General features: G+C 49.8%; 15 protein-coding genes across 15 annotated transcripts; 8 read left to right on the top strand and 7 right to left on the bottom strand.

Moving 5' to 3' along the window:
* Positions 1-1,589: 1,589 nt before the first annotated feature.
* A1O9_09958 (uncharacterized protein) lies at positions 1,590-1,979 on the bottom strand (the record flags this gene model as incomplete). Its single annotated transcript, XM_013401299.1, has 1 exon — positions 1,590-1,979. The coding sequence occupies exon 1, from the start codon at positions 1,866-1,868 to the stop codon at positions 1,590-1,592; it is 279 nt and encodes a 92-aa protein (XP_013256753.1). The 5' UTR covers positions 1,869-1,979.
* Positions 1,980-3,474: 1,495 nt separating this feature from the next.
* A1O9_09957 (glutathione peroxidase) lies at positions 3,475-3,987 on the top strand (the record flags this gene model as incomplete). The annotated part of the gene is made up of 1 exon (XM_013401298.1): positions 3,475-3,987. One exon carries the CDS (start codon positions 3,475-3,477, stop codon positions 3,985-3,987), a length of 513 nt encoding a protein of 170 aa, XP_013256752.1.
* Positions 3,988-4,845: 858 nt separating this feature from the next.
* On the bottom strand, positions 4,846-6,080 carry A1O9_09956 (AAT family amino acid transporter; the record flags this gene model as incomplete). The annotated part of the gene is made up of 2 exons (XM_013401297.1): positions 4,846-5,604; positions 5,883-6,080. The coding sequence occupies 2 exons, from the start codon at positions 6,078-6,080 to the stop codon at positions 4,846-4,848; spliced, it is 957 nt and encodes a 318-aa protein (XP_013256751.1).
* Positions 6,081-9,237: 3,157 nt separating this feature from the next.
* On the bottom strand, positions 9,238-10,000 carry A1O9_09955 (uncharacterized protein; the record flags this gene model as incomplete). Its single annotated transcript, XM_013401296.1, has 2 exons — positions 9,238-9,488; positions 9,673-10,000. 2 exons carry the CDS (start codon positions 9,998-10,000, stop codon positions 9,238-9,240), a joined length of 579 nt encoding a protein of 192 aa, XP_013256750.1.
* Positions 10,001-10,070: 70 nt separating this feature from the next.
* On the bottom strand, positions 10,071-10,646 carry A1O9_09954 (uncharacterized protein; the record flags this gene model as incomplete). The annotated part of the gene is made up of 1 exon (XM_013401295.1): positions 10,071-10,646. One exon carries the CDS (start codon positions 10,644-10,646, stop codon positions 10,071-10,073), a length of 576 nt encoding a protein of 191 aa, XP_013256749.1.
* A 668-nt stretch (positions 10,647-11,314) lies between these two features.
* On the top strand, positions 11,315-12,214 carry A1O9_09953 (uncharacterized protein). Its single transcript, XM_013401294.1, has 2 exons — positions 11,315-11,545; positions 11,595-12,214. The coding sequence occupies exons 1-2, from the start codon at positions 11,330-11,332 to the stop codon at positions 12,039-12,041; spliced, it is 663 nt and encodes a 220-aa protein (XP_013256748.1). The 5' UTR covers positions 11,315-11,329; the 3' UTR covers positions 12,042-12,214.
* A 1,725-nt stretch (positions 12,215-13,939) lies between these two features.
* On the top strand, positions 13,940-14,564 carry A1O9_09952 (uncharacterized protein; the record flags this gene model as incomplete). Its single annotated transcript, XM_013401293.1, has 3 exons — positions 13,940-14,083; positions 14,190-14,228; positions 14,301-14,564. The coding sequence occupies 3 exons, from the start codon at positions 13,940-13,942 to the stop codon at positions 14,562-14,564; spliced, it is 447 nt and encodes a 148-aa protein (XP_013256747.1).
* Positions 14,565-15,181: 617 nt separating this feature from the next.
* On the bottom strand, positions 15,182-15,614 carry A1O9_09951 (ribonucleoprotein-associated protein; the record flags this gene model as incomplete). The annotated part of the gene is made up of 2 exons (XM_013401292.1): positions 15,182-15,356; positions 15,409-15,614. The coding sequence occupies 2 exons, from the start codon at positions 15,612-15,614 to the stop codon at positions 15,182-15,184; spliced, it is 381 nt and encodes a 126-aa protein (XP_013256746.1).
* Positions 15,615-16,493: 879 nt separating this feature from the next.
* A1O9_09950 (V-type proton ATPase proteolipid subunit) lies at positions 16,494-16,989 on the top strand (the record flags this gene model as incomplete). The annotated part of the gene is made up of 2 exons (XM_013401291.1): positions 16,494-16,608; positions 16,664-16,989. 2 exons carry the CDS (start codon positions 16,494-16,496, stop codon positions 16,987-16,989), a joined length of 441 nt encoding a protein of 146 aa, XP_013256745.1.
* Positions 16,990-18,515: 1,526 nt separating this feature from the next.
* A1O9_09949 (uncharacterized protein) lies at positions 18,516-19,704 on the bottom strand (the record flags this gene model as incomplete). Its single annotated transcript, XM_013401290.1, has 2 exons — positions 18,516-19,288; positions 19,353-19,704. The coding sequence occupies 2 exons, from the start codon at positions 19,702-19,704 to the stop codon at positions 18,516-18,518; spliced, it is 1,125 nt and encodes a 374-aa protein (XP_013256744.1).
* Positions 19,705-20,118: 414 nt separating this feature from the next.
* On the top strand, positions 20,119-20,553 carry A1O9_09948 (uncharacterized protein; the record flags this gene model as incomplete). Its single annotated transcript, XM_013401289.1, has 1 exon — positions 20,119-20,553. One exon carries the CDS (start codon positions 20,119-20,121, stop codon positions 20,551-20,553), a length of 435 nt encoding a protein of 144 aa, XP_013256743.1.
* Positions 20,554-21,322: 769 nt separating this feature from the next.
* Positions 21,323-22,318, top strand: A1O9_09947 (uncharacterized protein; the record flags this gene model as incomplete). The annotated part of the gene is made up of 1 exon (XM_013401288.1): positions 21,323-22,318. The coding sequence occupies one exon, from the start codon at positions 21,323-21,325 to the stop codon at positions 22,316-22,318; it is 996 nt and encodes a 331-aa protein (XP_013256742.1).
* An 887-nt stretch (positions 22,319-23,205) lies between these two features.
* On the top strand, positions 23,206-23,608 carry A1O9_09946 (uncharacterized protein; the record flags this gene model as incomplete). The annotated part of the gene is made up of 2 exons (XM_013401287.1): positions 23,206-23,313; positions 23,378-23,608. The coding sequence occupies 2 exons, from the start codon at positions 23,206-23,208 to the stop codon at positions 23,606-23,608; spliced, it is 339 nt and encodes a 112-aa protein (XP_013256741.1).
* Positions 23,609-24,028: 420 nt separating this feature from the next.
* A1O9_09945 (uncharacterized protein) lies at positions 24,029-24,990 on the top strand (the record flags this gene model as incomplete). The annotated part of the gene is made up of 1 exon (XM_013401286.1): positions 24,029-24,990. A coding segment is annotated over exon 1 (903 nt), but the record flags the coding sequence as incomplete, so codon positions are not given.
* A 589-nt stretch (positions 24,991-25,579) lies between these two features.
* Positions 25,580-27,130, bottom strand: A1O9_09944 (uncharacterized protein; the record flags this gene model as incomplete). The annotated part of the gene is made up of 1 exon (XM_013401285.1): positions 25,580-27,130. The coding sequence occupies one exon, from the start codon at positions 27,128-27,130 to the stop codon at positions 25,580-25,582; it is 1,551 nt and encodes a 516-aa protein (XP_013256739.1).
* Between the last annotated feature and the right edge of the window lie 366 nt (positions 27,131-27,496).

The raw sequence follows: 27,496 nt of genomic DNA, 5'->3' as shown, positions 1-27,496 counted from the left end.
GTTGAGAACTCCATCGTAGGGGTACATGCCCCGCCTTCAGACCAGCGACCCTGTTCCTCCAATGATAAACATGAACATTGACGCACACACTTTGTTCAGACCGATACCGGTGGACTGGAATGGGGAAAATATGGAAATATCGATTTTCCAATAGCCCATGTGCCAGTCCTTTCCTTCCCTAGGCAGACATCAGGCTTGAATGCACGCCCAAAGGCCATGTACGATCGGAGATACAGGATTGGTTAGATGTCTGAGTGGAGAAGATGATGTCCGTTCACCATGAGTGTACCCTATGGTTGCAGCGTTGGAGACAACATCATCTCACGAGCTGAGCAGCATCCTGGTCATGCTACGACACGATGACCAGTCGTGATGGTATCACAATTCACATCACTTTCATCGGGGTCTGATTTCTTATTTCGTGTGTTGTTGTGCAGGTGGCGCGATGTGCCTCTTCTCTTCTCCCTCTCTTTCTTCTCCCTCTCTTTCTTCTCGTCCGCCCACTTTCGGGCTTCGTATTGCTTTTGCGCTCCTCTGCTTCATCTCCATGTAGGCACATTCCACCTTGCACGCACCAAAATTCCAGACCTTCCATGTACAGAAGACCCTGCAGCTCACGCAGACCCTGGCGAGGTTTCGAGATTCTTGATACTATATACCAGAATGGGCGACAGAGACCCATCCACTTGATCGCAGTCTACCCTTTTCCAAGGCTGAGTAGTGCTGATTCGAATGCTGACTCTCAACCTGCATCAGACTACTTAGGTAATTCGACGGCTCGAGCTGACAAAGATCTTGAATTCTCCTTGTTCTAGAAAGTCCTTCTTTGCACCAGACCAAAAGGCCATTACGCTGTGACTTCTGCAACAGCCAGGTTGCGTTGTCTTGCTTTTACCGCCCAGCAGACGCCCAACAGCCGCCCAAAAGCCCGCCCGCCCACCTGCTTACCCCCCTGGTTGTAGTCTTGGTCCTGCCCATGATGGTGGATCTTGCACGGAAGGAGTCCTGAATGTCGGGACCAGCGCGGATCCAGCTGGAGCGGCGTTTTCTTGCGCTTTGGCTATCTTTCTCTTGTTCATTCTCGACTTGGGATTCCGCAAATGCTGTGTGGGCCCTGTTTTTATATGGATCCCTGGTGGATAAGTGGTATGATTAATCTACGTGCATCTGTATATATGTATGTATAGGCGATAGCTGAGCCGGCGTTCTGTTCCTGGCTGGCAAGTTGGAGATCGTCATTTCGAGCGAGGCTTACCTCTTGTGAACACGGAGTGCAGCAGAGGAAGGATGTTGATTCCCTATGCGTCGTCTCGGCCGGCATGGCCTTGCTATGTTCATGGGGTGCAAGTTGGAGGGAGCAGCAGAAAATTGAAGCGCAGAGGAAATAGTCACGTCTACTCTTCTCAACTTGAATGAAGGAAATATTATTAGGGGTCGGTATCACATACTGAATTAGTTACTGGCGGAAAAATAACTGGCCACATTACAAAGTAAATAGGTATCAAGAATGCTCCTGAGCACCTGTCCCACGACACTTTGCTCCGTCTCCTCACATTCGTTGCGAGTCGATCGCATTGAAATCTGGGTACCTACTTATCTCCCTTGATCTTGTGAAGCAAGTCACTGGCAAGGGAGGTGCTTGGCCTTCTGTTCTCGCTCATGCGCGTGCCGGCGGTGGCTTCGAGGCCGAAGATGCTATCCTTGCGGGTGACGTCGCTGGCAACGGCGACACTGCCCTTCCTGGTGTTGGCAGTCGCGGAACCCCCGCCAGCACCAGTGATGGACCCGCGACGCACGTTGTCGGCCGCCGTCTGTGCAGCTTGGGCATTCTCGTCCGCAGCCAGCGAGGCGCGCCGGTCGCCCTCCATCTGGTTCGATGCTGCGCTGTGTCGTCGGTAGAATCCCGAATGCCGTCGCAGGAACTCGTCGTACGACTGGTTCGCCTTGTAGCCCGCTCCTCCTGTGAGGGAGTGGGGCGTGGCAAATGCACCTGACATTTTGGATTGTGGATTAAGCACTGGCTTTGGGCTTGACTGCTGGCTGATCTGCGTTTCTTGCTTTTCTGCTTCCTGGCCCGCTGAACGTTTGTGGAGATGTCCGACTTAAGGAAGGCTGAGGTGGAGGAGCTGATAGTTCGGTGGTCGTCAAAGCTTAGGTAATATCGGCCTGTAGGCGCCTCCGTTCAAGCTATTGCAATGTGGAGGTGAGTGGCTTTTGATGAGAGATGCTTATGCAACTAATGATCTTCAATTCATGTACCACCTATGGCTGCTTAAGCGAATGCGCAGTGTTGCAACGCGCAGTATCGAGTGTATGACTAGTAGCGGGGTAGGTAAGCCGTTGACAGCTGAGTAACGAAAGGGTCCTTTGGGGATATACTAGTTTGGGCAGTCGACGGTTTAGGGATTGCATATATTGGTAGATGACTGTTTTGGGTAAAGGGGGAACGCCTTAGATGCTGGCAGTGAAGAAAAGAGGATCTTTTCAAATGCCTTCCATCCGCAGTCTCATATACTCACTGTCACCGTCGCCAAATGATGCCTGGAATGCACCTTCCAGCGCCCGCAATGACGGATACAGCGAGTTGTGTTAACCGTGCCGACACGGGCGTGCGCTGTCTCGCATCAGGCGACCGAACACCTGCTAACCTGCCAACCTGCCAACCCCATAACCCCGCATCGCCTTGACGGGGTCAAAGCTGAGCTTATGATCAAATCAGCGGCAAGGTTTCAGCATTTAGGATTTGACCGAGAGTTCAGAGACAGCCTTTCCGATCCAATCTAAGCAGGTGGCGTTGGATGGCTCGGATTCTGTTATCATTTCGGGAGGAGCATGTCTGCTCGCCAAGAAGAACATGCTGTACATGATCAAATAGCCAGTCGGAGAGTGTCTGACCATCGTGTACAGGACAAGGCGGAAGGGGAGTGTCGCTTGGGCGACGCCTTCCATCTTATCTTATCTAAAATCACGTGAGTTAATATGTGACTCTGCGGCAACCCCTGCGTAACATGCTGGAAGATTCTCCGTACTCGGATAAATACTTTTCCGAAGCCGAAAAATGGCGCAACAGGGGATGGGCGAGGGAGGCGGGGTTGACATACGAGTACTGCAGCATGTGCGATCCGGATCGCCGTCGTTTTGCTGCCCACCGCGCTCGTCGCAGCATGGCGTCACTATCACGAGCCTCGGATGTTGAGAAAACATTCCAAATTCTCCCTGTTTCCGACCTGCATCAGATACTCTGTCCTTCCACTAGATCCAATTGCACAATTTAGCTTTCGCATCCACCGGCCGTAGCTCCCGACATTTATGCAAGGCTACCGAGTGGTGCGTCAGGTGGCCTTTAACATCACAGCTCCCTCTAAAACCAGGCCTTTCCTTCATTACTCTTCCATTACTCCATCTCAATATCAGTCCACCGCAAAACTCTGTCTTTCCCGCTCCTTCGCCACCGAATCCAAACCAGCCCCCCAAATGGCTTCTGCAACATCATTCTTCGAGTTTACACCAAAGGATAAAGGAGATCAGGAATATCCTCTATCTCAACACAAAGGGAAGGTCGTGTTGGCTGTTAACACTGCCTCGAAATGTGGCTTTACGCCACAGTTTGCCGGACTTGAGAAGCTGTGGAAGGAAGTGTCGTCCAAGCACCCTGACGATTTTGTCATCATTGGTTTTCCCTGCAACCAATTCGGGGGTCAGGATCCTGGCTCCAATGACCAAATCCAACAGTTTTGTCAGTTGAACTACGGTGTCACATTCCCTGTGCTTGGCAAGACAAATGTGAATGGCAAAGAAGCCGAGCCTGTTTTCGAGTGGATGAAGTCCGAGAAGCCAGGACTGCTGGGCTTGAAGCGCATCAAGTGGAACTTCGAGAAATTCCTCATCGATCGCGATGGCAAGGTTGTGCAACGCTACGCCAGCACCACCAAACCAGAGAGCCTCGAGAAAGAGATCCTCAGCCTGATTGAGAAAAAGTCAGGTTAGAATTTGCGGCCGTGCGCCATGAAGGTACCAATTTCTGATCTCCCAAAACACAGATCCTGTCGCCCGTTTGTAACATCAGCATGTCCAGGTTGGCAGGGTCTTAGGCGCCGGCATGGTTTGACACTGTTGGACATACTCCAACAGCCTTGCGACTCAATTAGCTTGTCACTCCAACCTGTGTATCTTCATACTATTCTTACAGCTTAAGCAGCACAATCGATTTGTTCAAGTTGAAACCAACGACCCAATGCCTTTACTATTCTCAGTGATTATACTTCTGGCAACAGTAACAATGTCAAAATATCATGCGGCCTGCGAGGACAGCCTACCAGTACCTTTTATGTACTAATCAGTCTCTTATATGTCGTATCGACCTAAGTACCTAGGTAGGTAGCACTTGATGTTTTGGAAAGGTGAATCTTCAATACAGTTCGTGGTCTTGGAAACTCCTATATCATATTACAATCTATCACTCAAGACAGCTCTCCATTTCTGATACCACTTCTCACGTGGCCGTGGCGGCAGTTCGTTTGCAATGATCTCCCCCAGACCAGAATACAGGTCGACTTTGTCGTAAGGGATCATCCACGGTTCGTTCCTTGCGCGAAGGAACTTGTGGCCGAAAAGGTACACCAAGAAGATTGGAATCCCGATCTAGGAAATCAAGAAGCTTGAGACATTCCGGTAGCCATGAACGAAGACATTGAAACCGTTCAGGATGAGCAACAGGAGGAAGAACGTTCCCGAAGTGTACGCCATGTACAGCTGGAATTTTGAGCGGTGAGGTGGCTTTCCTAAACCTCAGGTAGATAACGCAGGCGGCCACCCATGACTTGAATCCACCTGTGTTGATCAAATTCACAACCCGGATGAAGACTGTCGCTTCAGTGCTCGACGAGTCGAGATATGATAGCAGACTGACAGAGGCACCGGCAGCCACTGCATAATAAGATATTCCTGATTGTTACATCTCATGAAGACTTTTTGGGCTGATCCAGCGGCTGCCATTGAGTACAGAGCTCGGCCGGCCATATAAAGACACGAGTTGCCGGGCGATGATGTGAGGATGATAGCATTGACAACGGAGTCAAAGCCAGAGATACCAGCGTTCTTGATAGCAACAGCCCGTAGTAAAGATACTGCGCCAGCACCACCATTAAGGAGCTTGGGATCGTCGCTAGGTACAATCACACTGATGGCCACGACACCCAAGACGTAGAAAATGACCAAACGGCGGAAGTACGGCTTTCCGGCTACTGGAAGGTTTCGTCGTGGAGATTCCATCTCCCCTTCAGTGACAACAAGCAGTTCAGGGGCAAAAGGAAACGCATACATGGAGAAGATGGTGGTTCCAAGGAAGGCACAAAGCTTCCCTGATGCTCCAGTGACCAATTCGTCATGGATGGAGGCTGGATTGTTCCAGTAGTGGAACCCTAGTCTTTGATGGTTTGCTCCTCCACCAAGGACGAAGATAAAAGCCATGATGAGCAAGCCGAGGATACCAAAGACCATGATGGAAGCGAAGCGGAATTCCGGTTCGCCATAGAAGAGAACAGGAAGAGTGTTCAAGGCGACAATAACAACCATCACGATCATAATCCCACACTGCGTTGTGGACTGGCGGGCTCCAGTACTGGACAACCAACGTTCCGGCAGTGATCTCAGCTGGCACAGTTATGGAGAAGATGTACCAGTACAACCACCCAAGCGCAAAGCCCATACTGCTGGACAAATACCGCTTTCTCTAGTATGCGACGGAAGACCCGGGGACTGGAAGAAAAGAGCTCATCTCTGTCGTTGCCGTGACAATGCCGAAGACCATGACTGTCATCAACGAGTAGGCAACAATCAAGAATAATGGCCCGCCCTTGTGGAGCCCCTTGACCTGAACCAACAAATAGACCTGTCCCAATCGTTCCACCGAGAGCAATCATCTGGGCATGTCGAGATTTCAGGCCCTGTTTAGTGGATGTATGCTCCAATGGTTCGGAATGCGCCTCGATGTTGGACTGCACGGTATCAACCGCCTTAATGCACAGATCCATGTCTTTCTCCATCTTGTAGTCGATGCTTTCTTGTGGTGGAGCCTGCATGGCTGCGAAATGGGAGGAACGTGCCTATGCAGTTGTGGAGAGAATGTGAGAGCAAATTTCCTGCTTGGGAACGAAGGACTCCGTTATACAGTCTATACCCAGTGGGACGGTGGCCTAAATGTTGATCGCGTTCTCCTAGAACAAGTTCTGTTCGATGTTGAAATCGGTTCGGTAATGTGTCGTAGACTATGTCCATGGTCTAGATGTGAACGGGCCAGAAAGTCTTTCCCCTTTCCGTGGGGGACTTCTCTCGTAGATGTCTGAAAAGAGATAGGAAACAAATTCTTATTGGTTGATTGAAGCGTCTCAAGTGGACTAATAGTTCGGACACTAACAAAGTTGTATCCCAACCAGCTTTTACATGCCGAGCAGCAAGGCCTGAGAGGAACTCATACGGTTTCAATGAAGACGAGCTTCTACTTTTGGAGCTAAGCACTTCAAGGGTCCCACTACTCTTTGTTCAGCGTATAAGTCTATGTCTCTTAGTTCTACAGAGCAATATCGGATCAGAGACTTGCTTACATCTGAACGCGCAGTCTCATCTAATCCTGCAATCTCTACACGTTTTGCATTGTTACAGTGCATACAATCTCGACGGCAACAATCATAATGATTCAGAATGTTGTAGTACTCGTATTCGTCCCTAACTCTAATCACAATTTACACAAGAGTCCGTCATTTCGTAGAACAGCAGTATGCCTGTCGCTGATCTCATTAACAGTCCGACTCTACAGCCCGCGAGTGCCATTATGACCTAAAATTCCGATAAGAGTATCATCAATGCCAACTCAACAGCGGCTTGCCCATTATACGCGAGGCTCCATATTGCGATGCGGCAGATGAAGCAGTTCTGAGCACCAAGGGCAAGAGCCTTGAAAACATCCGAACCACGCTGAATGCCGCCATCTACAGCGATTTGAATGCGGCTGCGAGCTACAGGAGAGCATTCCCGAAGAGCGTCAAGCGTCGAAGGTGCTCCATCAAGTTGACGTCCTCCATGGTTCGAGATCACAATGCCGTCGACGATCAAGATATCTCAGGGCCTCTGCAGAAACTACCATAATCGTTACCAGTGCCCCCGCCTCTGGAAAATTCCAAGGATGCTATCCTAGAAAAGAAATTGAGAATATGGCGTAGCTTCAGCCCTTCTCAGTAACTGTGCAGTGATATTTCGATCCCCCAAGACACATATCTGGATTATATATGGATTGTTGTTGCCAACCTCAATCACATCCTCTAGTAGGGTATTCGTGTATGACGAGAGACACATTGCAACTCCCAGAGAAGCTACTACTCTAGAGGTCCCAAGTTCTCCGTCTGTATGTGCCAACTTTTGCATCACTAAAGGACTGAGCCCTAGCGGAAACGTTATCTGTAACGAAACTAAGTCAACCTACCGAATGAAATGAGAAACCCGAAATGGGTGGAACTCGGTACGACGAAGACTTACTCTTTGCCCAAATAGCGTGGTTGATGTGTCTTATTTGGATACATCTCGCAATACACGTGGCCGAATCTTGTAGCGGTCATACGCAGCGACATTATCACGAAGCCTTGCGGTCGTTATTAGCTTCATTGCCTGATTTTCATGGCTTGGATGAAGCAGACATATGTCACTAGATCCATGGCGTCCTGATTGCAATGGTCTGCCCAGTTATTCATAGTAACACACGGAGAAACGAGGTCCGGCTTACCTCGATGTGCGGACGGAAGAGCCTCGCTCTCATATTTCTCGAGATCTGATATTGAATGCACCAGGGGATCAAGGTTCGGTGCTCGGTTTGCCATATCAATATCTTGGAGGCTCTCTGATGTTTTCTGTTCCGAATGTTAATTTCTCTCGCTGGGTAGAAGTCAAAGGCTCCTCGGTGAATAAGGCACCCAGGTGACGTTCAGGTTGTCAATTTTATCTGTTTGTGCAGGGAACTAGTCTTTGGACAGGCCGGCAAGAAAACATGCCGACTTGGGAATCACCTCCGATAGCTTTGCTTCGGAACGAAAGGTGACGTTGCATATCTTAATCTGCTCAATTGTTTCTAGCCGCTGTATGTAGACAGCCATCATTTCGTCTACTCAAAAGACGATAAGCGCCCCGTCGGAACAGTAATCTGAATGCGGAAAAATCTAACCAACGCGCGTTACCTGATTTGGGGGATAGTGGCGCGAAGGTGACTTTTAATTGGCATATCTTAATAGTCAGGTTATTCCGAGTCTTGTGCGAGGTATACCTACAAAACTTTGGGATAGCGGAAAATTTACACGCTGTGTAGAGATGCAGGAAACACAAATGCCAAGTAAGTGCTGTTGTCTTCTGAGTACCCGAATCCGTAGGAACAGGTTGACATGTCATTGGTAGAAGCGGAGATCTTCGATGTTCGAACGTGCAGTAGAAATATGACTTCCAACATCATTCTGTGTCCTGTTGTTGTAGGTGTTGGGAGCACAAACACACAAGAAGTTCTAGACCTCTCTATCCACGCTACATAGTCCGGGGCATCAGCTTTGATGGTCGTACCCCCTTTCTACAATGCTCCCAAGTATGAACAACTTCGAGAGCTTCTGTCCGCGGTCTCGACCACTTCTAATCTGCCGATTGAAGCCTGAAAAAAGATCTAGAACTCAGACGTAAAAATTGAGAGAAAATCTTTCCAAGTGGTTACTTTCTTGAACAGCACAACTATCCCTCTGCAGTGAAGACTGCCATGGAGTTGCAAGGCTTCAGAACCGGAGGGGTGAGAAAACCGTTCTCACTCTTGCAGGGACAACCTAGGACCGAGATGAGAAGGCTTCTCGTTGACGCGGGCTTGCAAATCACCGAGAAATAGGTGATATGGAGACAATACGGTGATGATTTATGGTAACTGGGTGGGCATAGACCAGTTTCTGAGGGAGCCCCAGTGAAAGCTGAGCTTCTTAGATGAAATATTTGAGCATATGATCATAGCAATAGATAGTGAAGACGACCGTAACCGACCCAATCAACAGACCAAATGATTGCCTCGTTAACGCTGGAACGGACAGACCGTTCACCGGCTGCCTGAACGCACATTCACCCGAGCATAAGCCACAGACCCCTGTCTCTTGATACGTCCATCCAAGTAATACTCATTGCCCGATCTCTCCCAGACAAATGTACTCGGAGATTTCTTATTGGCTGCTACAGCATCACGTGTGGTCCATACATCAACCATGGTTTCCGAGCAACCTTGAGTGCAAAAAATCCAGAAGTTGCGAAGCCTTTCTCGATCCATTGCTTCAACCTGTCTCTGCGGGCTTCAGTGAGAGCCTCACAGCCAGCCATGAATGCTGGCCAAACAGTACCTGGTCCAGCTTGATTTCGGAATGCAAGTGCAACATCGAAATCCTGCAGCGCTTGAATCTTAAGGACCCCCGCGAAGATACAGAATCCTTATATCTTCAAATATACGGCGTTCCAGAAACCTGGCTGACACTGGTCTCACAAACCACACGGCTCGCCAATATTATCGATAACATTGAGTTCAGTGGAATATCAAAAAAACATCAACACAATGGAGTCCGTGGAGAGAAGGAAAGAACATCTGGAGAACATGGTTTGCTCATTCGCATCTACCTCTCCAAGCAAATCGAACTCTCTTCAGTCCGAAAGGATAAGTGAGGGGCCCCAATCTCAGTAGAAGCCTATTGACTGCATGATTCGGGCCTTGAATGCAGCGCTTGTCATTTTCTTCTATCGACGAGTTCGGAATGTGAATCCATGGATTCTCCGAGTCTACGTCGACGATGTGATGGATGTCTATGAATGCAGCATCGCGATCTTTTGCTTGCGTACTTGTCTGAGTGCTAAGTTGCCGCCAGTATTCGAGGGTCTCTGATGAGTCATCTGGGGCACAAGCAAGGCCGTGTGCCGATATCGCAAGGAGAGCATACATATTGGCCATATTGGCATGCTTTACGTCAGGAGTACCAGGTATGTCATTTCAGCCAGTGTTTGCACTGCGGCAGACGCGTTCAGGATTTCCACGGAGATTTATCGCTGTCTGGAATTGCTGAGAACTTAGGGATGACCTGGTCTCTAAAGTATCGTAGCAGCTTCTGAATTGTGGGAGATGTCAGGCCAATCGACCCTGGCGGAGACGGTGACATCCGATCAACTGGGCCTGGGTCAGGGATCTGTACGCCCTGTACGCCACCTGCTCTCAGAGCTAATCCGTTGTCTGTAATTTGCGAGTCTGCATTCAGAAGTTCGCTGGGAAACGCAGTCTCCGAAAGGAAAACATCATTTTCGTGGTCGAGGGCCAAAAGGTCTGTCCAATCTAAGAAATCATTTGGATTACTTAGTAGTCCCTCGGTCAAGGGACTAGCATTAAAATCATCTTCGAAGATAGCGTTTGGTTTCTTGGGTCCAACCTGGTACTGGTCAGATGGCACGGCTGCAGGTGCCAAAGTTCCAGAGGGCCGAAAATCAATGATCCCAAAGGGTCCTACCGTGGTGTCTTGAGTTTCTGCACTATCGGCATCCTTTACGCGTGCGTCAAGTCTCGACAGAGAGACTTCGAGAGTATCCCTAGATATTATCGTAGCCATGGACGTACTCATGGAGACCATGGATTCCTCTGCAGAGATTTAGTAGGGCCAATATCAACTCGCAATAATAAATACCATTTAAAAGGGGCTTCCTAACCGGCTGCGTCGCTTGCTCCTCAGCCATCCATCTTAGTTCTGTTGAATACCCTTCGCAAACCAGGGAGACAGCCGGGCAATTCAGGCATGTTGGTCTAATTTGATCACACTTGACATGGCGTCTGCGGCATGATGCACAACCTCCAAGTGCATGGCTCATACGAGGCCTCTTTTGGGGAGGCAACAAGGATCCCGCTTAGGACACCAACAGCTAGGGGGGGGGGGGGGATCTCAATAGGATCGTTTCCAAAGCACCCAAGATTCGAAACGGGAAAGCAAGGAATTGCCTCCATGTGGAACCATTTCTAATCGTGGTTCGATCAAGCATGGGTTCTAGAAGTTAGTTTTGTAATCATCCCTGGAAAGACGCTCCCAAATCGTCTTGGAAAGCCAACTAACAAAGTGCTACAAGACGCAACAACAGGATGCGCGCCCAGATGAAACCTCGAGTTAATTTAATGTCAGAAGAGCTTCCACATAATTGAACATTTCTTGACAGCCAGCTCCCATCGGAAAACAATTGCATCATGAGAAACATACTAATGTAGGTTCTAAGTACACTCCTTATCCTATTGTCATCCGTCCTGATGTGGCAAGAACAGGGTGCTACCGGGTATGTTGGTGAAGAAATCCTCCATCAAATTGCAACTTCACGATCGTATGTCAAGATATCATGCTTGAATCGTGATGCTACCAAGGCTTCTAAGTTAAAAGAAGCCTATCCAGGCATTCGCATAATTGAAGGTGATCTCGACAGCACTGGTATTTTCGCAAGGAGGCTAGAAATGCCGATATTGTGTTTCGTATGTTGCCCGGGTGCTGCTCTGACCGGGTTTCCATTGACAATTGCAGATCTCGCTAGCACCAATCACTTACCGAGCGGAAATGCGATTCTTGAGGGATGAAGTGACAAGTCTAGAAAGCACCCAGGCTACTGGATACAAATTTCAGGAGCTACAATGGTCGCGGCAGCAGAGATCGAGGAGAGTCGCTATGGAAAGGCGTCAGACAAGTCGTACAATGATACTCGGGACGTCGAGAAAGGAACATGGCCCAGTAAAGCAGTGGAGTAGTCAGGCGCCTGAGATCGCACGCTTGACGCTCGAGAGGAAAAAGGGCTTTCAGCTCGGTAAGGGCTTGAATATCTGGAGCAACGTCCACATATATGACCTGGGCCACCTGACTGTTGCGCTCCTTGACGCTGCCCTCGAGGGAAGCAATTCAGTCTGGAACAAAAATGGTATTTACTTTCCCCAAAATGGGCAATTGGTAAGTCACTTTCAACTGCTATACCGTTGATAATCACTGTGGCGGAGGCCAATAAAATGAGTAACCATGCTGCTGCCATCTGGGGCACCAATGCAATCTTGACATCATCCCGAGCCCAAGGGCAATTGAAATGGCAACCGTCTGGCGCGAGTTTACTGGACGAGATCCCAAATTTGATCAAATCTGAAGCAAAGCGCCTGGGCATTTAAATCTTGTTGACATAAAATAGGGAGTAGCATATCATCCAACGGTCGAATTGGTGATCTAGACCTTGCAGGACTTCCCTGCTCAAGAATGATATACTTCCAAATATTCAGCCGCATACTGAGCTCTGGCCTTGCTTGCAGGCAAGCTCGACCAACTACGGCTTCGGAGTCCTTTCTGCTATGCTTCAGTGCGAAATCATTGATAGAGTGCTGCTTTTCCACGCAGGAAGGATGAAGGTTTACTCCGCACTCGGTCCCTTCAAGCATTCCTGAGCGTCAATCATATCTGCTCCAATCAACAAGAAGCGATCGAGCCTGATACCAGAGCGTGAAACACTTGGCATTACCAATGGGGACGGGTTCTGTCGGCAACACTCAGGCCTGGGCTCTTTTCAACCGGCATCGTAAGTGTGCTGGTTTGTGACTCTGCACATATACGAGAGAAAAAAAGGGGAAGCTCCGTGCAGACTTATCAACCACTGGCACGTTCCATTGGCTGTGGTGATTTGGCCCCCCTTCTCCCCCTGAACATCATGACGCACAAACATCATGCGGTGGACTGACATGCTCGAATACAATCTTAAATTCGTGCTCGAGGCTTGGTCCAACCTGCCGGGTTACACTGTGATAAATATATCGTGTCCGCACGAATGGCCGAGTTTCCGGCTTGTCTGTCGATCTCAATCTATTTCTGAGAATTGCTCCGGCGCCCCGCCTTTTGTGGCGCTGAATCCTGTTTTATCTTGAGGGGTGCTTGAAATTATCGGCTGCAGTGAGCCGGCCGCGAGGCTCCAGGCCATAATACACTCATAGCATAGTACTGGATTACCTGTTGCGGGTCGCCGAAGAGTAGAAATGGCTGTTGGATTCAGAGGAGAGATTTTAGCACAAGATTTTCAAGAGGTACATAGACTCACGCTGCTCCCCCTTGAACAAGATTTTCTGAAGTTCCACACAGGCCAGGCACTTCGTATGCCTAAGATGATTGTGTGCCGTGAAGCAAAGCTGCCTTGTAGGCGCTTGTGGCTTGAGGAGTGCCGCCCAGGGTTTCGAAAGACGTAGCGACAAGGCTGAACCCATGTCACGCTCGTGGAGAATCTCGCCTCTTCTCACACGAACCGTGGAACGCGGGTCAATTGACTCTGGGCAAATGTGCGATCAAGACTGCCGTCTACCCGCTGTAATGCAGCCATTCTAACTGTCTGCCTACGAGGTTCTGGCGATCGGATCACTAAGTGGTTGATCCTTTGTCTTTGCAAATAGATGGTGGCCACTCCCCACAGGGGCCAAGGTATTCAACTGAGGCGCATGTCTCGATATGCAATTTCTTCGGCTCGTATCTGAACGACGTATTGGAAGGGTTCGCCACCAGGAAAAGTGAGTCTCATGAGTCGGAATTGGAACCGAAATGATCAGTCCTACTTCTTAGGGCTTTGGGCCGATGGCTGGATTCAGAGGCTAGGAATGGCGTGTAGGGAAATGTCTCTATATCCAGGAGGTTCTACCTGGTACATGCATAAAGAATGACTTGAATGACGCCCCCGCTCCCCTGAGGCTGAGTGTTGAGGGTATACCTTTGTTCTCTCTATCTGCCTTGATTTTCCATCGATCTCTTTTTCCTTCTGTATAGTACGGTCCCCCATCTTCCTTCCGTAGAGCATATTCATTTTCCAAGCACTCGCCCGCGTCGACGCTGAAGAACTATATCATCAACTCTTCAAAATGGCACAACAGCGTTCGGACCTCGGCCTGCCTGCTTGGCTGATCTTTCTTCGCATTGCGCAAGGTGCTCTGGCATTGCTGATCTTGATTCTGTCTGCGGTCGCGGCGGCGAAATACCTTGGTGGCGCTGATCCTACTTACCTGGTGAGTCCAATCTACATGAGGGCGGATGATGGAAAAGCATGGAAGCTCAGCCGGTAGAGGTGTTGATTCGTGTTGAGTGAACGCTAACAATGTCTTGCGAGCACAGGTCACTCCCTTCCCGGGCTTTGGATTCTGCTGGTTCGCTGTAAGTGTTCTTGCTCTGTATGTCATCAGCAGGGTAAAAGCAGGCTAACGCGAATGCTGTCAAACAACTCAGTTCGCTTGGACAGCTGTGTACCTGCCATTGGCGGTGTTCTTGTTCCCGCGTTTCTCGCCTAATGCCAAACCGGTCATTTTGCTCTTTGTGCTAGATGCACTGAGCACTCTCTGGTGGCTGGTGACATTCGCATTGTTGGCAGACCATTCGGCCAAGATCGGCCTCCTTCTCGATGTCAGTTCGACCGGCTCCTTTGCCGACGACCTCACTGTCGCCCTCGATTTAACAAGGACCATTGCTGCCTTGGGCGCAGGCGAGTTGTAAGCTTCCCCTCCCATTCCTCTATAATTTACGTGTTGTTGTCTTGCTGACAGAAGGGCCATCACAAAGTGTCATGTTTGTTGTGTCTCTGGTTTTCGTGGCTATGGCTGCGTTCCGTAAGAATAACAGTCACGGTGCAAACTTCGCAATGTCCAACGGCACAAACATCAACGTTCAGGAATATCCAAAGGATGCTCAGCAGCAGGTCCCCTACCCCGCCAGCGGGTCGGAATTGTCTGCGAATCGCTATCCTTGAAAGTCGAGATATTTGCAGTGGTTATCACGTTCGGAGTCAGCGGGGCGGTCGATATTTCGTGAGATAACGACGGGATGTGATGCGCGGTGTGATAGAATCATTGATTTGAAAAGGTCTGCGTATGATGTCACGGTACAACAAATATGGTGGTCCAGAGTGTATACATGCCGAACAGCCCTTGGTAGCCTTTTATTCACCGCAATCTGGGTGAAGCCCAGACAGCACTTGGGAGAGAGAAATTAGAGAAAACATGAATAGCTCGGAATACATGGTTCATGGCGTCTGCTGGCTGTCCATCTTTTCACTAGGTACATCTCAACTTGTCGAAGACCCAATTCCACCATTGATTAACTGGTGAATCTGCCTAAATCATCAATCTTTCAACGCGGTTCTTCAGCTCGCGGATCTGGGGCATCAAGTCGCTGGATTCGTTGGTCGTGATACTGGCAGCAATCACTGAGCGCGAGACACCGCAGGCACGGCCCAGGGCGGTCTTGCTGGGAACATAAACGTAGGGCACGTTCTTGTCTTCGCAGAGGCTGCGCAAAGTCAGTATTTAGTTCAAATTTTAAAGAGGTGGCCCGGCCTTACAGAGGAAGATGCAGAAGAATGGCCAGTGGGCTGGTGTCCGCCGCCAAGATGATTATCTCGGAGGTTCCACGGTTGAGGGTCTTTGTTGCCTCGTTCGCACCCTTCTTGAGAAGGCGCTGGTGAGAGGATTGCTGAACGAGATCAAGGATCTTAGTGGTGAGTGCTGAATCTGCTACGGGCCATGCCGCAGAAGGATTGTCGGCCATAGCTTTTCGACGTTGTAATATTACAAGCGATTGGCGCAAACTGTCGCAGAAAAGGGTATCTGGGGTATCTTTGACGAAATGAAAAGAAAGAGAGTACTGAGAGTTGACAGCAAAGGGTTCCTTGCGTTGGCTCGCCCTTTGCTTTGGCAGTTGAGAAGTGGTGGTGAGTGAAGAGCAGGTGGAGGGGTGACTGGCAAGGGAAAAAATTATTTTTGAACAGCGATTTGAAGGCAGAATTACCTTGTTCGGCACGGTCACGTGGAGCAGCTATGGTGGATAAGCACGTGATATCGCGACTGGTCAAAAAGTTTAGGCGGATTCTCGGCTGAGTTTCTTTTATCAGACCCACGCCAAGGCAGGCTTTACCACTTTCGGCCGAGGAAGCAAGCTTGCCTCAAGTTGCTGTTGCTATACATTCGCAGGGACATCGATCCATCTTTGCCATCCCAGCATCATCAATCTGTCCCCCAGCTTTTCACTCCTCATCGCCTTTTTTCAATCCCATTCACTGCCACTCTTTCTATCCTCCGCCAATTCCATCATCGTGATTATCACCGAAGCTCTCAGCTAGCCAAACATGTCTTCAGATCTCTGGTGAGCCTGCCCCCAATGTCGCCTACTGAGGACCGTACGCTGTACCTGCGTTCGGTTCTTCGATAAGCTTGCCTGACCTTGACACCCATTCCCCTACCTGATCGCATATCAATGACCAATATCTAACCTCTTTAACTCGGTAGTCCCGTTTACGCGGTATGCTCTCCTGCATCACGACCTCAGCTTGCAATAACACGGGCCCTCACTGTCCCTGCACCTCCTCTCGAGTTGCTACAAACAAGACAAGAAGACTGACTTATAACTGTGTAGCCCTTCTTTGGTGCCATGGGCTGCACATCTGCCATTGTCTTCACCTGCTTTGGTGCCGCCTATGGAACTGCGAAGTCCGGCGTCGGTATCTCTGCCATGGGTGTCCTTCGACCTGATCTTATTGTCAAGAGTATGCTTGATTATACTGCTTCTCGCTCGAAAACATTAAACTAATCTTAATCCAGACATCGTCCCCGTCATTATGGCTGGTATCATCGGTATTTACGGCCTGGTCGTTTCGGTCTTGATCTCCGACAACCTGTCCCAGAAAGAAGCACTCTTCACAAGCTTCATTCAACTCGGTGCTGGCCTCTCAGTCGGTCTCTCCGGTCTTGCTGCTGGCTTCGCTATCGGTATTGTTGGTGATGCTGGCGTGCGTGGTACCGCTCAGCAGCCCCGCCTCTTCGTCGGAATGATTCTGATCCTCATTTTTGCCGAAGTCTTGGGACTGTATGGATTGATTGTTGCTCTGTTGATGAACTCAAAGGCTCAGACCGATGTCCACTGCTAGACAAGTCTATGGGCTAACCCCGGACGTCACTGTTCATCGGGAGCGGCTGCCTCAAAAGCGCTATCGATGAATCCGAGTGGGGACAAGACAAGGTGGATGCACGACCATGAGATGGGACATCAAAGAAAACCGAATTCAAAAAATCGTTTCCACGAACGACAATGGAGACATATCACGACAACCTTCCACCCAACACTACTTCGGGTCGAACACCCAATTCGCCCGAAATTATGTACGAATGCCAGTAACACCTCTTTTTTGGATGGGCGCGCACAACAGGAAACGCGGAATGGAAGGCGAGCATCTCTAGAATGCTATCCTTGAATTGAGGTGGTACTAGATGACTGCGGCTGTGTGTGTGTGTGTGTGCTTAACGGCCAGGTTAGGGTGGGCGAGAGTTTTTCCCAGAACCGTTCTTACCTCTTCCATCGCGTTCTTATGCGCGGGTAGAGCAAGAGGATTTGATATTGTACACTCTATATAGTACCACAGATAGATAATGCTTTGTTCCCCAACTATTCACAACTTAATTTATGTTCCAGGATAACTAAGTCATCTGCTCTGGGCCGCCCCATCATGTTTCTGCCTGGCAGATGCCACGGCTGTCCGGTGAATTCGAGGAGGATGGGGGGTGAAGGTTTTGCCGTCCTGCACAGCTGTACCAACGAACTACTGTATGCTATACTCGTAGTACTACTAGAAGGAGTCCATGCCTAGTGCTGCTCCATCAAGTGAGATACCGTTTGGTCCAGGGCGTTTAGTTTGCGCAGCCTCCTGGATGTGGGATGCGCGACTGACAGGACCGACCCGAGAGTTATGGCACAGTTGGTCTGCTGGGCCGCGAAATTCCCAATCCGGTAACTTCATAACCCCAATGCGGCAATCCTTGGTGCAGGGCGCATATGAAAGAGAGTATCAGAAATGTCAGCGCGGCTCATGTTGAAAGCCTCGGTGGTCTTCTAGCTGCTTGCTTATTCATTGTTCTTGAGGAATTAAGGGCGTCGGGAAGCGCATGAACTCTGGGATTTGTATGCATCGGCCATGGATGTAAATATCCTTGAAGTACACCGAATGACTGAAGAAATCTGAGATTTAACACCGTTAAGCTCATTAGCTTGGTCAAATTGATTCTCTTTCACTGCTCTGCTAATCCTCAATCCCATCCACAATGTCCATCCCTTCTGGTAAGGTCGGGAACGTGTAACGGTGTTTGCTTCTCTATGTGTGTGTGTGCGCGCCTCGACTACTCTAAAAACCAAACACCGGCTTGCACCGTTCTGCCATTTTCAACCCCAGACGTTGAATGCATTATGCAGCTGCATGAAAATACTTGAAAAGGTCAAAAAGGAGAGAAGAGACTCATTGGATCGACGGTTGTATGCGGTGCAATGCCAGACAGAAGTACTGTAACATTACATAAAGATCCCGCTATAACGCCACCAAGATGCTAGGATGTGTGGCAACCATAGGAAACCGATTTGGAGAAGTCCCTCCAGCCAAACTTTCAGATGTGAAGGAAGAGCGATCTAGATCTTGCCTTGTCTTTGTCTAAGAGTCCTCAATCGCTTAGTCAGCTTCTTGAACTTGTGTTTCTTCATCTTCAGTCGCCGTTGTCTCTTGACACTGATGGCCATCATAGTAGGGCTTCGATATAGCCCTTGTCGCCGACGGCCTACGGAAGGCTGATTGATTTCAGGACCAACAATGTACTGGAAACCAGCCGGGTCTTCGACTTCGACTGTGGGCGCACCATTGCTTGTGAAGAAATCCCTGGTCTCTGGATCTTCACTATTTTGACCATTGATGACGACGCGCTGGACATAAGGCTCGGAACCTGCTTGTTGTACCTCAACGTCTAGGAACATTTCGTTTTCTGCTTCCTGGTGTTGCACAGATTTCGCATGGGGATCGGCAAGGGGGACGGGTGCAGGAGGGACATTGTAGGGCCGGAATCTTCGTGCAATCTCTTGGAGAGCAATTCTCACATTGGGTAAACTAGAATTGATGGATTGTGGTGCGCCATCAAGATGATGGGGTTCGTTGGAATCCACATTATTGTTTGCTTGAACAAGAGCTTTGATGATATGGGCCTTTTGGTCGGCTTTCTTGGTGGTCATTTGATCGTTGAGGTTTTCGACGGCGGACGAAAGAGTGTAAATAACATCTTGGGGTGCCGTACGAGACCTCTTAGGCTTGGGTTGAAAGATCTTGTCGACAGCGTCCATTGTGGACTCTGGGACAACGGGGCCGGTTATGGAAGTGGGTCGGTAAGTGCCAAAGAAAGCAGCAAGATAGACATCTACAGGTCATATTAGCTATGAAAGATTTGCAGATCGCATGCTAAGCGAAGAGTACTTGATTACCTTTGGGATTCAAGTGGAGGCTGGGCACGCTGGGTAGAGAAGAAGCCCAATTGTAGTACTCGGATTCGTCTTTGGCATCCAGCTTTTCTTTTGCGTTTCGTCGTCGTGAGGAGCGAGACTCGGTTGTGGCCTGCCTAGACTCGGACGAAGGAGTATTCACCTGCTTCACGGCAGTAGGGATAGGAGGAGAGCCATTGTTGGGAGGGACAGGAGGTTTCGAAGAAGAGTGTCTTCTCTGGTGAGCATGGGAAGTAAAGCATGCTATGGTGGGTGTGGTTGAGAGGGAGGGGACCGGAGAAGGCGTGCTCGAACATGTACGCGCCACCACACGGCGCAGAGAAGTGTTCAGCATGTGGAACGAAGGCTCCAAGGAGGATAATAAGATGAGTGAGAAAGCCAACAAAGGGCAAGGAATGAAGAGAAAGCAGCGTCGTTGGCGGGTGGTGGATAGAAAGGCCTTCTGGTATGTTGAACACAAGATGTGACTGATAGAGATAGCACCATGGGCATCGGGTGCGAGGCCAAGTCAGGTGATGCCGGCGCATTTCTCCAACTTGGAAGGCGCATATCTTGCCATGGCGCAATCGGAATTGGGGCACCACACCTGCCAAGAAGCACAACTTGTCTAAGCCTAATCAGGACAGAAGGGATGCTGCCTTGTGGAATACGGTACACAGGGCTTGGATGCCTGGGTCAAGCTCATAACCTCTCCTCTCAGCTTCCTGTGTGGTGGTATCCCTCTTCATCAACATCTTACATGATCGCAATGACGGCACAACAGATCCTGAATACCGCCTGGGGTGTGATACCTCACTTCCCCAGCAGCTCGGTTCGTCGAACTGTCAAATTCTACACCGAAGATCTCCACTTCAAACTTGGTGGTATTGATCCTGAAAATGCTGATGAGCCGAATATGTGCTCAGTCGGCATTGGTATCGGAGCAATGAAGGGCAACATCTACCTCTTCCAGACTAAGGACGGTGAAACATTTCATCCAGCCACAGCCATGATAGCGTTGGGCACGGAAGCTGTTGACGAATACTATGATTTACTAAAGAAAGAGGGCAGAGTTAACATAGTCGACGCAATCAAAGACCAGCCCTGGGGCTATCGACAATTTACCATCGAAGACCCCGATGGAAATAAGTTGCAGTTCTTCCGATTTCTGGAAGGCGGAAACCCGGGAGATGGCACTGAATAACGGATTGCGCGACATAGATGTGTGCTGGCAACTGCTATAACGAGGCCTACATGTTACAAGGCCATGCAAAATTTGATAAAAAGTGAGATCAATTGCACACTTCACCGATGGAGACTGAGAGATACGCTGCTGCCTGGCCACCGCTCGTCCCGAATTTGAGAACAGAGTCAGGGAGGGGATTAATGCAAACCAAGTCTAACCACGACTCGTATAACAACACCCCCGAAAAGGAGGTTCTTTTCCATCACAACTTTCTATGCCAGGAAATCCTGGCATCGTAATTGGAAGTATCGCTAGGTCTCACCCAGAGTCATCTAGTCGCGTAGCTTTTACTAACCCTATCGCCTTATTGAGGCAGAAACGGCAATATTTCGTACCCACCCAGCGTTGCAAGGGAGAGGGTTGGAGTCCCATTCTATTGGAGTGCTATTTTCCAGCAACCCGGTTTCGGCAATTCGGCGATCCATTCCAGGGGTAAGTAAAGGCTAAAGCAGTCATAGAATAGTCCTAATTACCAATCATCGAGAATAGTCACATGCATTTCCTCATTTGCATACAGATGAAGGTGAAGATGGCTTAACTCCGAGGTTGAGGACGGCGACCCCTGGGAGCCTTGCTCTACTTTTTAGTCAGCACCTGGGTAGTGTTACCTTTAGTGACAAGTTGATACAGCGCTGGGTTCAATCTACCCCTCACCACATCCAGAGGATCTTTTTATCTCAGTCACTCAAAACAAAGATCTGTGGGTAAGCATCCTTCATCTCTGACAATGGTTTCTTACGCAGAAATAAAAGCTTCTAACGCTCGAATAAATGATGCCACGGCCCCACGCGTCGCCATCTTCGTTGGCGGTACATCAGGCATTGGCAAATACACGGTCAAGGCCCTAGTCGCTACGGGTGCTAGCATGAGAATCTACCTGGTGGGACGCAAGAGTTCCGAGGTGCGCATGTATATATTCATCCAGGATTTGCAAGCCATCAATCCCAAGGCTGAGATCATTTGGACGGAAGGCGAAGTTTCGCTTCTAGCGGAAACAAAGAGAGTCTGTGAGCTTATCAAGAATAAGGAGCCACGCGTCGACTTGCTGTTCCTTACCGCGGGCTATGCACCATTCGGCACACGCAAGGAGACCGTTGAGGGCCTGGAAGTCGCTCAAAGCCTGGAGTACTACTCGAGAATGCTCCTCGTTCAACATCTTCTTCCCCTCCTAGCCGAATCAGGAGCCCCAAGAGTCGTCAGCGTTTTGGCAGGAGGCTTGGAGAAGGCGACTATGAATCTCGACGACCTAGATCTGAAAATGCCTGGAAACTTTGGTGGCATCGCTGCCCAGACGCAATACGCGAATATGAACACGCTCACTTTGGAAAAGCTGGCCAACGACAATCCTGGTGTGACGTTCGTTCACTCCTGGCCCGGAGCGGTCAATACGGGTAACATGAGAAGGGGTTGGGACAAGAATTCGATCATGGCATGGGTCGTCTGGCTTTTTCTGGAGCCTCTTATTGGAGCATTTTCATACAACAACGATGAGTCTGGACAGAGACATCTCTTTCAAAGTACCAGCGCAGCCTTCGGTGGTCGCGGCATATCATGGAAAGGCAAGCCGGGCGTGAATTCGCGGGAGAAGCAGGCGGATGGGCTGTTTCTTGTCAACCACAAGTGCGATTGTACTCCGAATGTAAAGGCCATGCCTGTGCTCCGCGAAAAGGCGCAGCAAAAGGTCTGGGACCATACCCAGGATGTCCTTCGACCGTATTTGTGACCTAGGAGGAATTTCCCAGATCATCGCGGGAGTCTGAGCGTGTCTTATCAGAGGCTGGATTTTGACGCCCACACACAATTGGGCAAGTAGACAGACCCGTAAAGTTGTTCTACCACTGTCACTCTATGATCTTGGGTACTTAAGTTCCCACATTGGCAAGGCTTCACTGCAGCCTCGTGAGTAGTCATTCGGACCCAAAAGCGGCATGAGCCCAGCCAATTGGCCCTTGAGCCCACTGCTGCCAAGACGGGTTTCGACCGTGATGGAGAAGGTGCGGCCGACTTCGCAGCGTTCTTGTTGCCAGCCAATGGCTCCCACCTTCCTCAACCAAAGCCAAACTGTGCGGCGCGCTCTTTCCGCGTATGGGCTCTTGAGGGCTCTCTACTTACTGTAATTGTCTCTAACGCGCCGCTTTCTCTGGGTCCCTCCAGATATCATGTCGTCTCGGTCGAGAGACATCAGATTGATGTAGATACAGAATCTTTTGTGTGACGGGCCCTTCCGCACTGCTGTTCTTCCACTATGGATGCCCGCCCAAGACACCTCTAACCATATATTATCAGTATTGATGCTCTTCAATGGTATATCTGGCAGAATTACCAGCTCAGGGCGAGCTCAGATCTCCCTTGCTACCTGAGATGGTTACCACCATCGAGTGACATCTCAAGGTGAAACCTGGGGATAAAATGTCTACTTATATACCATTGGTGCTATCCGATGATCTGCGGAGGGAAGCCGATCATCTTCCGTGGCAAGCGGAAAGTGCACCACATTTACCACCCCTAAGCCGCCGGAATCCCGCCTGAAGAAATGACCTTAACAGCGGTCAAGATGTCTCGTTGCCACCACTTTTCAAATTCCTATATTTCTATTTCTATTCAGCAGCCATGGCACCGAAATACATAAAACGCGTTACGTTATTCAAAATACCAAACGAAGAGGATATCGATGCTGTCCTTGCCCAATACGATATATTAAGAAAGACTGCCCAGAAGGTACTATCAGCTGCAAGGCTGGCCTGAACTTTCATAAGCTTCCCTCTAACTATATGCTGCTTAGGATGGCGCATCATATATTGTTGCCAATGAAGCACGTCGCATCGAAAACGCTGCTGAAGAGCGCTCTCAAGGTTACACATTAATCTCAATCACAACCTTCAATTCAAAGGAGGATTATAATTACTACGACAAGCAATGTTCTGCACATGCCAAACTTCGTGACTTTGCTGCCACCAGACGCACAGGAGTTGCGGTTCTGCAGTTGGAAAGTGATTTAGGAGTCGGACCTTGAGCCCTGGCAAGAATGAGTCCGACAATTGCTGCTTGGAAAACATTCTGTGGGGAAAGGAAAAGAATCGTTCGATAATCTTTTTCAAAATCCTATTTCACGTTTGCTCCGTTTTCCGAGTCCTCTTGATGTTATACCAGTCGATAAAGGTCCAGACACCTTGGGTGTCGTTAAATTTTTGAATTTTCAGAAGTTTAAATCAAAACATTCCAGATGAAAAGTAGAGGTCCTCCAAAAGATTTTTGCTTTTCTCACGCTGATTCAGGTTGTTTCTTTAGCTGCAGACGGTGCTCCCAGGTTAAGTATCTCGTTCTTGCATATCTACCCCAAACTAACTACTTGATCCCACCACCTTCACAAGATAGACCACTTTCCAGACATTGCAGTCTTCCCAAAGACTCATTCCCATAGTCAATCAACATGGAGTCCCTAGGATCTCTCACCAAATTTCCCGCTGAGATTCGCTCTGCCATATTTGCGAAATGCTGGGGCAAAGAAGTATTGGGCTGCTTGTGGTAAATAAGCAACTCTACGACGAATTAATCATCCACCTCTGCCAGTTATTCACCCTCTCTCTGTACATCGACCCTACAGCACCGGACACAGAATTTCAAATCCTCAATTCTAAAGGAGAGTCATGGGGCCCGACCCGTAGCCTAAAGTCGCACCACCTTGACCATCAACTCTTTAAAGGCATGAAGGTCGATAGATTCAAGGAGATCAAAATCAGCGTCGGCCCCACAAATCCAGCCTACCCTGGCCAACTTGTTCGAGCTTGGCTTCAGGTTACCAGATTGGTGAATGCACTGTCAGCAGTGTGGAAAAATCCGCACAGAATACCCGCTTCTTTTCTTGATATCAGGTTGCCCATCAGGTCAACAGTTGGCGGGATTTCCGCCTTCCAACAGTACTTATCAGATTTGCAGAAATGTACGACAGGAAATGGTGTGACAAGAACCTTGCCTACCACGAGAGCGTTCCGAGTAGGTCGGCATGGAGTGGCCAGCGACATTGGTATCTTGCTAATACCCTTCCTCCGCATCAGGACGCAGAGGCTACACATTGACCTCCCTACGCACCGTGCAGCAGCCCGGTGTGCCGTCGATGACCAAATCGAAGATCTACAAGCGGACACTACATCCACGGTGCCATTCGGACTCAATTCTGGATGGCCCGTAAACTACCACGACAGCTTGATAATGAGACAAGAAGGGGCAATGTCCCTCTGGCTCGATGACCTCCTGGACAACATGAAGGGCGCAACGGCACGGTACCTGCAGCCTGACCGCTTCGAGACATGGTGCGACGTATACAAGAGAAACCTAGGGCAATGTCTCTTCGGTTACAAGTCAGGGACCAGAACGGTCGGAGGCGCCGCCAGCGTGCTCGGGCCGGACCTAATTCGAGCCATCCAGACGGCGTCCAACGAGCGGTACTACACTCACATTCATAGATTCACAAGGATGCGGGCTTCTTGTCTTGCGGTGGACAAGTCTTCGGAACAGCTCTGGCGAGAACATTACCACCAAGGCATCGCGCGGTGCTCTGTCCAGCGTCGCGCTGAGATTCCCAGCCCGGGCTCTCTCATCGACCCGAGAATGACTCCATCGTCCCCTTTCACAGGCCCTTGCTGACAGTACTTCTCCAGCGCTGGACCTCTGTTTGTCTCCCGTGCCAATGGGTGTCGTCAAGTCGTATGTAGTGAGGAACGGCGATGTAGGAGGCTTGCATGCCCAGGGTGTTCTAAGCAGTACTCCTGTGCTTGTGAGGTCTGGCGGTCAAAGTTCAAAACGTGGCTTCAGGAAGTTAAGGTGATTCAGGATGGAGTAGTGATCTCCTCGCTCGCTTGCACAAGGGCAGTTGTCTTGTACACAAATACATAGAGTAGTACGGAGCTCTCTAATTCTAGATTTACCAAACATCAGTCCCGCATAGCTCTCCTTTGATTAGACTGATCAGCCAAGTATATCTCAATCATCTGTATCGGTCATAAGAACGTTCTTCATTAAGTCTTTTTGTGACCAGAACCAGGACGTCCGGCTCGTAAACATCCTCAGGGGTCGAATTGCCTCTCAAGACCAGCTTCTCATGCTTCTGAGCCTCCTCTTTAGTCATCAAAACCAGATCCGTCAGCGGCAGCTTGATCATCTTTTGGCCTTCTTTTAGATATTCATCGTCGATTTTGAATGCAGCAGCGGGCTTTCGCCAACGTATCAACGCCAGACGCGTTGAGAGGCCGCTGACGACGCTCTTGCCTCGGAATACCTCTTCGACGAGGTAGGAGATGTCGTCGCGGCCGAGAGGGAGGCGGAGACCTACCGCGTCTTGTCCGTTGGCTGATCGGACAAGTCGTTCTTCCAGCGCTTGCAATCCAGAGAGTATGCCGTCATACATCTTGTCTCGCCCCTTGTCTCCTATCCGGTAGTCCATCGGGTACCCAGCGATGCTGCAGATGATGTGGTTGGCGATCGTGTAGCCGAATATGGCGGGCATCGTTCCGAGGACGGGAAGAATCCTGACTCTGAATTCGGGCAGCACGCCAAGCTTATCGACATTGCCCTTCTCGAATTCCTCGTCTGTGATCGGGAGGAGCTCAGCCTTACCTTCGCCCGGCTTCTCTGTCGAGAAGACGACCGGTATTCCGTCCTTGATGCCCATTGCTCTCAGCCTGCGCCTCGTAGATTTCGACAACGGGTCGTCCGTGCTGGTCGAGATGTCCCCAACCTGTATTCTAGTAGGGTCACTCTTACAGCCGGCACCCATGGCACTGATCACTTTGATTCCCTTGATCGTGCAATACTGGAGCAGCGCGACTTTCGAGTCTATATTATCGATCGCGTCCACAACCCAGTCCGGATCTCGGCCATTATCTTCGTCGTCGTCTCGCAGCTCGTAATCCCACTCCCCCAAGAGTGCTTCCATGGACTGCGAGCTCAAAAGCTCATTCCGAGTATCAATCCTCGTCCACGGGGTGATCTGCTCCAGCCGTTTCCGCACACAGTGCACCTTGGGCGTGCCGACGTCGGCCAGTGTGGCCAGGGCATGACGATTCAGACTGCTCAGAGTGACCTGATCGAAATCGATGATCCGTATTCGTGAGACACCGCTCCTCGCCAACGCTGCAACGCAGTGGCTCCCAACGCCGCCCAGGCCGACAACCACGATGAACGATTTCCGTAGCTTTGCTAGACCTTCATCTTTGAGAAACACTCGGTTTCGAGCCAGTTGTTCGAGGATAAGTTCCTCGTCATAATCTCCTTTCCTTGCACGCGCGGCCATTTTTGCGGACCGCTCGTCTTGTTTATCCGAGATGCTCCCGCGACTGGCGCCTCCGTATTCTGTCAGTTGCGTGGCGTGGTGATCGAGAGAGAGTTCGGGTATGGAGGCTTTGAGCTCTTCCGTCACCTGCCGCTGGTGGATCGCATGAGCTGTATATAATAGTGTGGAGGCAGCAATTGCCCCACAAGTCGCAGCGATGCCGAGCTGTACGGCTGGAGAGGCATTGCGTTGGAACCACTGTGCCATGGTATGGTTTGCAGGGAGGTAGTAGTATCGATGCGACCGCACTTTGCGCAAGTTGGGGGAAATTTAACTGGGTCTGGGTGAGCAGCTCATCGCTCTACAAGAATTTACCGGATCATTTCCGTCAACGGTGTGACAGTCAGAGGATACCACGAGCCCTCGCCTAGTGGCTCAAGTCAAAAGTTTCCCAGGAGACGAATTTGTTGCAGATGCAAGAGATATCACCAAAATTTCTCCGCATTTCTGCCCCGCGTTTCATCACCATTTGATCCGCCATATATATGTACGGTGGATTGTTGCGTAAAGCCTTGCAGTGGAGATTGCTGACACCTTCGATATGCTCCCACCCATCCCTGCCTGGCTAGCTAC

The sequence above is a fragment of the Exophiala aquamarina genome (assembly GCF_000709125.1).
Source record: "Exophiala aquamarina CBS 119918 chromosome Unknown aczIA-supercont1.11, whole genome shotgun sequence".
In the NCBI taxonomy this organism is placed as follows: Eukaryota; Fungi; Ascomycota; class Eurotiomycetes; order Chaetothyriales; family Herpotrichiellaceae; genus Exophiala; species Exophiala aquamarina.
This window is presented reverse-complemented; position numbering and strand designations above follow the sequence as displayed.